Below are 7,013 nucleotides of genomic sequence, written 5' to 3'. Positions count from 1 at the left end.
CGCCTGCCTCTGCCTTCCAAGTGCTGGGATTAAAGGCGTGCGCCACCACTGCCCGGCCTCAACAACTTTTTAAAATATTTATTTATATTTAAGTGTGTGGGTGTTTTACATGAATGTATGTGCCACAGATGTGTAGTGCCGACAGAGGCCAGAAGAGGGCATCAAATCCCTGAGACTAGAGTTACAGAGTTACAGATAGTCCTTCCGCAAGAGGGCGTGCTCTTAACCACTCAGCTGGCTCTACACCTCCCCCATCCCGGCTTTTAGACAGGGTCTCACTCCGTGTCCTGACTGGCCTGGAACTTGCTGTGCACGCAAGGCTGTTTTAAAGTATCCAGACCAGCACCATTTACTGCATAGTCCCATGCAGCCATGAAGCAGCCACCTGCCCAGTGCTGCCAAACTGCTTTCTGCTTTCTGCTCCCATCAGTTTGCCAGTTTTAGGCATTTCATAGATGTGGGGTCACTGTGGCCTTTTTGTGCCTGTCTGCTTTCATAATGTCCCATCACAGATCAGGGCTTCATTCCTCTTCATCGTGGATCTACCGCATTTTGTATCCGTTTTCGGAGGCTGGACGCTGGGGGATTTTTCTTGGCTTTGTGTAATGCTGTTCTCTCCATGTGCACACAGCACTCCTCACACCCATGCGCACACAGCACTCCTCACAGCGCCCATCTTCAGGTTGTTGGGTTGTAAAGGGATTGCCAGAGGCTCACGTCATAGCTCTCTTTTCATTTATTGAAGAATCACCGAGCCGTTTCCTTCAGCTGCTGCCTTAGTGTCCATTGCAAACTTCCCTACCTACTCTCTTAATTTTGTATTTCTTTGGATTTTGTTACTGTTTTTCAGTGCAGAGGATCGAACCCAGAACCTACGAATCTTAGACAAGCACTCTACCACAGAGCCCTTCACTGGAGAATTCTAGGCAGGGGCTCTACCACTGAGCCATGCCCCCAGCCCCTCATTGGGGGATTCACCGCAGGTGTTCTTCCACTGAGCCAAGGCCTTAGCATCATACTGGGGGATTCTAGGCAGATGTTTTTAATCACTGATCTATGTTGTCAACCCTCTTTTTAACTTTTGAGATAGGAACTCGTTTGTTATGTACCCCAGGCAAGCCTTTAGTCATTGATTCTCCTGCCTTAGCCTGCCAAGTAGTTGGAGTTACAGGCCTTCACCACCAGGTCGGTCTCAACCTTGGGTTATTCACTGCACGGGGCTTCATTACCCAGTGAGGACAGTTTGTGCTGTGCTTGTCACTAGCACTGCCTGTACTGTATAGGACCTGTGAACAGAAGTACTCAAGGACTTTTTGTTATGGTGTGCAAAAGAATGAGGGAGTGGACAAATCCTTCTTTTCAATGTCTGTCACTCAGTCTTGGTCTCTCTGTCCCACAGGGAACAACCATCCTGTGAACTGGTTCTCTATGGTAGCTGGCTGGGAGTAAAGACTGACTGGGTCCCTAAGGGTTGCCCAGAGCAGTGAGCCAGACCAAGGGGCCCTGACTGTCCTCCTCCTCCTTCTGTCCCCAGCCCCAGGCCGCCGAGGCCCTGTGGCTCTGGTCTCTGAAGTCTTCGAGCAACACCTGGGTGGACACATACTACAGGTGAGCTCCTCCCTTCCCAGCCTGCTGATTCGTGCTGCCACCTGGTGGTAGCGTCTGGGAATAGCACTATTTTTCCTGCATCAGTTCCCTGTGGAGAACTGGACAGGACTAAGGGTCCCCTGGTTGTTCCCTTCCTACACCCGCCCCGTTTGTCTCAACTCTAGTCCTTGGATGGCTTCGTGTTCGCTTTGAACCAGGAAGGGAAATTTCTCTACATCTCAGAGACAGTGTCCATCTACTTGGGTCTCTCCCAGGTAAGTCTTCCCCGCAGTAGGCAGCTATCTTTACCGCCTGGCCTATGCACGCCCTTACTCTCTTTTGGTATCACTGAGCACAGCGTGAAAACCTTCCTCGGAGCCCCACAAAGCAGCCCGACATATGCTGGAGGACTCAAGCAGGACCACAAGTTCAAGGCCAGCCAGGGAGACTTAGCAAGACCTCATCTCAAAATTAAAATTTGGTCTAGAGATGCAGTTCTACAGCGTTGTGTGCTCGCCTAGAATCCCCCAGGGAGGGGCTGAGCTCAGTAAGAGTGTGAATGCCGTTTGTGTAGTGTTCTGGAGGTCCTGGGACTCTAACCCATTGTGTCTGGGGCAGGATTGTAGCTTGGTTCATAGAATGCTTGCCTAGTGTTCACAAAGTCCTGGGTTCCTTACATAAACTGGGCATGGCGGTGAGGTATAAGCTTTCCATTAAACTCCAGCATCTGAGAGGTGGAGGCAGGAGGGTCAGAAGTTCAAGGCCAAGGTTATGTGAGACTGTCTCAAAAACTAACCGTACCCCAAAGGAGGGGGCTTGAATGTGTAGATGACAAAGTAGGGTGGATAAGGTGGTTGTGTGGGTGGGGTGGGGGATGAGGGTGAGGACCATGGGCGGATGAAGGTTGGAGGGAGAGCCCAAGCAGAGGGACAGTGGAAGAAGGCAGGCAGGTTTCTGAGTAAGAATTGCCATGGTTGGATATGCAGCTTCCAGGAGAGTTTTAAATGGGGCTTGAAGGTCAGAGGTTCCCTGTGAAATCGGAGCATGATCAGAACGGAAAACTCGAGGCTATACTGAGGGGGCCTGGCATGGGATCCCTGTGAGACCTGAGAGGCCAACCTCTAAGGTCCTAACTCATTAAAGAGCTGACAACTGCTGGGCTTGATTTCCAGCCCTTGGGAGGCCGAGTCAGGAGGATTACAAGTCTGAGGCCAGCCTGGGCTAGCTAGCAAATCTTTGTCTAAAAGGGGGGGGGGCAGATGTTGCAGCACATACCTTTAATCCAGAATTTCAGGAGGTACAGTCAGGCAGATTAATAAGTTTGAGGCCAACCTGGTCTACATATGTATAAGTGAATTCCAGAACACCCAGAGCTATAAAAGTGAGACCCTAGGCTGGTGAGATGGCTCAGTGGTTAAGAGCACCGACTGCCCAGCAACCACATGGTGGCTCACAACCTTTGGTAATGAGATCTGACGCCCTCTTCTGATGCATCTGAAGACAGCTACATTGTACTTAGATATAATAATAAATAAATCTTTTTTTTTTAAGTGAAACCCTGCCTCAAAACAAACAAACAAACAAAAGCCCCTCCCTGTAATTCAAAAAAGCAGGAAACATCTACGAAAAACACAAGCCGGGTGTGACGTGCACTTGAGGGTTGGGCAGGTTGAGCAGGCCTAAGCTAAACCCAGCCTCAGCTATGGCGCTCACACGGCTCCTGCATTCCTCTCCATCACCGGCAGGTGGAGCTGACGGGCAGCAGCGTCTTCGACTACATCCACCCTGGGGACCACTCAGAGGTCCTAGAGCAACTTGGATTGCGGGCTGCAAGCACTGGCCCCCCTACGCCGCCTTCCGTGTCCTCCTCTTCCTCCTCCTCCTCTTCCTCCTCGCTGGTGGACACCCCCGAGATTGGTAATTTCCAGGAATCCCCTCCTTGCCAGTGAATGAAGCCTGAGGGTAGATCCTGGTTTTTGTGCTTAACATGCTACAAAACAAGATTTTGTAAAACAAACAAACACAACAACAACAACAACAAAAACCCAACCCAAACCAACAACAATACAAAACAAAAAACCCTCAATGAGTAAAGCCAATTTAAGGCACTAGGGTGTCTAAACTTGCCTGGTTCCCCAGAATGGCCAAAATACACCAAAATTTGAGCTGCTACAAGGAAGTAGGAATAAGCCTGAGAGGTCCCCCCTTTTTTTTACATTCCACTGTGCCTTTAAATTTTCATTGGGCCCTAACTTCAAACCCACAAGTCACGAGGGATGGCCCCCAAGTCCAGGCACAGCACAGAGAGATCAAGTTACTTGCCCCAAGTCACCTAGCTGTTCCATATTTTTAGTTGTGTGTGTATATGGTGTATGTTTAACTTTCAGGATCCAGTTCTTTTTGTTGATAGTTTGGTGTGTGTGTGTGTGTGTGTGTGTGTGTGTGTGTGTGTGTGTGTGTGTGTGTGACAGGATTTCTCTGTATAAACTGCCATGGCCGTCCTAGAGCTCACTGTGTAGACCAGGCTGGCTTTGAACTCAGATCCTCCTGCCTCTGCCTCCTGTGTGCTGAGGTAAAGGTGTGTGCCACCACTGCCCAGCTTCCTTTCTTTTATACTTCTAGTCTGTGACAAGGGGGCTGGCTGTCACAACAGTCCTAGCCTGCCCTCTGTGGGTCACAGGTGGCTGCTCCAGCCTGGTCGGACTGATGCCAGTGGATGCCTGGGGGAGGGGGCAGAACTGAGAGAGCTTCTGAGCAGGAAAGAGGGGCTCATCTGACCTTGGCTGTCCCACGAGGGAAGGTTATTTTATCAGTGTTCCTGTGCGACTGACCGTTAGATGCAACTGAGTATCTGCAGCGGCCACACTGAGGCTGGTTCTGAGTTGACTGGATTCTGGAAAACTCTATGACAGCTTCCTCTTGTTCTGCCTCAGAAGCCAACCCCGCCGAGGCATCCCCTGCCTTCCGAGCCCAAGAGCGGTCCTTCTTTGTCCGCATGAAGTCCACCCTCACCAAGAGGGGCCTGAATGTCAAAGCCTCGGGGTACAAGGTGGGTATGAGCTGTCTCTTCCCCCGCTGCGTGCCAGCTATATCCCAGGATACAGGGTACTGAGAACAGAAACTGGGAGACACTCGAAGCCTTCCCGGGGCCAAGGGATCTGTGGGTATCAGGTGGAACTGGGTGAAGCTTTGACTGGGCTGTGGTCCTCCTGCCTCAGCAGTCCCACCTGGCACCTCCCCAGCCACCCCCACCTTCCACAGGTCATTCATGTGACAGGGCGCCTGAGGGCCCGAGCCCTGGGTCTTGTAGCCCTTGGACACACACTGCCCCCAGCCCCACTGGCTGAGCTGCCTCTACACGGACACATGATTGTCTTCCGCCTCAGCCTGGGTCTCACCATCCTTGCTTGTGAGAGCAGGTACCGGGGTAGGGGCAGGAGAGAAGGTGGGTCCTGGGGAATATGTGGGGATCAGTCAATCCTGGGCCTTCAGTCTAGGGCCGTGGGGAGTTGGGAGGAGGGAGGACAAGGGAGGTGGTGAAGGTGCCTGGGAGAAGTGAGGGCGGCCCTGGTTCTCTGATGAGGCATGCCCATTTCTTTTTCGGACCCCCCTGTAACTCATCCTTTTCTTCACCTATATTATTACTATGCCCATTTTACAGAAGGAAACTGAGGTACTGCAAGGGTGTGGATCCTGGGGAACGCTGAAGCCAGCTCTGCTGTCTCCAGTCACCCAATGTCTCCCAACTCCTTTCCCCTTGCTTTCCTGTGTCCTCCAGAGTTAGCGACCATATGGACATGGGGCCCTCAGAGCTGGTGGGACGCAGCTGCTACCAGTTTGTCCATGGACAGGATGCAACCAGGATCCGCCAAAGCCATCTGGACCGTGAGGCACACTTCTGTACCCTCTCCCTGCCCACCCACCACCACAAAACACGAATGGCCCTGCTTCCTTGTTCCCTGGAAGTCCTTCTTCAGGGCTAACCAGAGTCTCTGGCTGCACTACAGCTTCTGGGGGCTGTTTGGAACAGAAAAGCAACAAAAAGGCTGAGCAGTGGCTGGGGGGTGGGGTGGGATGAGGGTCAGTAAGTGGGGTAAGAGGGGTCTCTGGCCGATGCTGGGGTGCCTCTGGGTCTCTGACTACCTCTGTGCCTTTCTCTCTCTTTCTTGATTCTCCCCCACTCTCACTGCCTCTGCCTGTCTCCTGCCCAACTGCCTTGACCCTCCCCACCCCTCTGGGCTCTCTGCTCCCCTGGGATGGACCAGTGCTGGACAAAGGGCAGGTGGTGACTGGTTACTACCGTTGGCTGCAGCGTGCGGGGGGCTTCGTGTGGCTGCAGTCTGTAGCCACTGTGGCCGGGAACGGGAAGAGCACTGGGGAGCATCACGTGCTATGGGTCAGTCACGTGCTCAGGTGAGAGGTCATCGCCATCCCAGCATCCCGGGCAGCTGCTCCCCATCCCAGCCAGTGCCTTTAAGGGAGGGCTCTGTAGACAGGAAGGGGAAAGAACCTAGGAGGCCTAGGCATGGAGTGGCCTCACTTAGTGGACACGGAGAGGAAGCACTGTTGGGAGGAGACGCATCTGTGATGTAGGCAGGGCAAGAACGCTCGCGTGGTGTGCCTCTGGCTGAAGGTGTGGCACTGGGGAGCCACAGCAGACTCTATACAGGGAGAGTGGTGCAAAACATACCCGCATTGTGAGCAGAGGGCACAGAACAGATGAGCCTGAGCTGTCCAGGGAGGAGCCGAGCGTTTGTGGCTGGAGCACAGAGTTGGGGGCAGGGGAGGCTGTAAAGAGCAACAGGACATTTTATCTCCTGGTCACTGGAGAACTATTGAAGGCTTTATGTCTGGAGGGGATCACAAATCTGCACTTTTGGAAAAACCCTTCTTCTGCTGAGCGTTGACTGGGAAATAATAGGGACTGGAGAACAAGAGGAGGCTGTGGCATGGCTTAAGAGATGCACGGAGAGAAGAGGGGCGCCATTTGCCCCTTTGCTGAGCCGATTTGATTTGGACCCTAGAAGAGAGCAGGTGATTTAGATAGAAGAGACACAGATAACCATGGCATGCTTAGAGGATGTCCAGGTAACACGAGGTGGCTGACAGTGGCCCAGGTTTGCCACAGCACGGAGAACTCAGATGAGAATATATTTGGAACTGGGTCTGGTCCTCTGGTCCCAACCAGTGGAAAGACTGAGGCAGGAGACCACCTTGGGAAACCTGGGGAGACTCTGTCTCAAAAAGGAATGCTCAGTGTAGAGCCCCTGCCTAGAATCCCCCAGGGAGGGGCTGGGGTGTGGCTCAGTGTAGAGCCCCTGCCTAGAATCCCCCAGGGAGGGGCTGGGGGCGTGGCTCAGTGTAGAGCCCCTGCCTAGAATCCCCCAGTGAGGGGCTGGGGGCGTGGCTCAGTGGTAGAGCCCCTG

General features: G+C 53.0%; 1 protein-coding gene across 1 annotated transcript in view; it reads left to right on the top strand.

Moving 5' to 3' along the window:
- The window catches only part of Npas1 (neuronal PAS domain protein 1), a 21,571-nt gene that overhangs the window by 10,061 nt on the left and 4,497 nt on the right, over window positions 1-7,013 (top strand). The window contains exons 4-10 of the mRNA XM_021219528.2: window positions 1,535-1,608; window positions 1,773-1,862; window positions 3,333-3,504; window positions 4,521-4,636; window positions 4,849-5,006; window positions 5,366-5,472; window positions 5,853-6,000. Of these exons, the coding sequence (XP_021075187.1) occupies window positions 1,535-1,608; window positions 1,773-1,862; window positions 3,333-3,504; window positions 4,521-4,636; window positions 4,849-5,006; window positions 5,366-5,472; window positions 5,853-6,000 (865 nt within the window). The remainder of the gene's footprint in view (window positions 1-1,534; window positions 1,609-1,772; window positions 1,863-3,332; window positions 3,505-4,520; window positions 4,637-4,848; window positions 5,007-5,365; window positions 5,473-5,852; window positions 6,001-7,013) is intronic.

Source organism: Mus pahari, chromosome 19, assembly GCF_900095145.1.
Source record: "Mus pahari chromosome 19, PAHARI_EIJ_v1.1, whole genome shotgun sequence".
NCBI classification, from domain to species: domain Eukaryota; kingdom Metazoa; phylum Chordata; class Mammalia; order Rodentia; family Muridae; genus Mus; species Mus pahari.
Note: the sequence above shows the minus strand (reverse complement) of the source record. Positions and strands in the feature narration are given on the sequence as shown.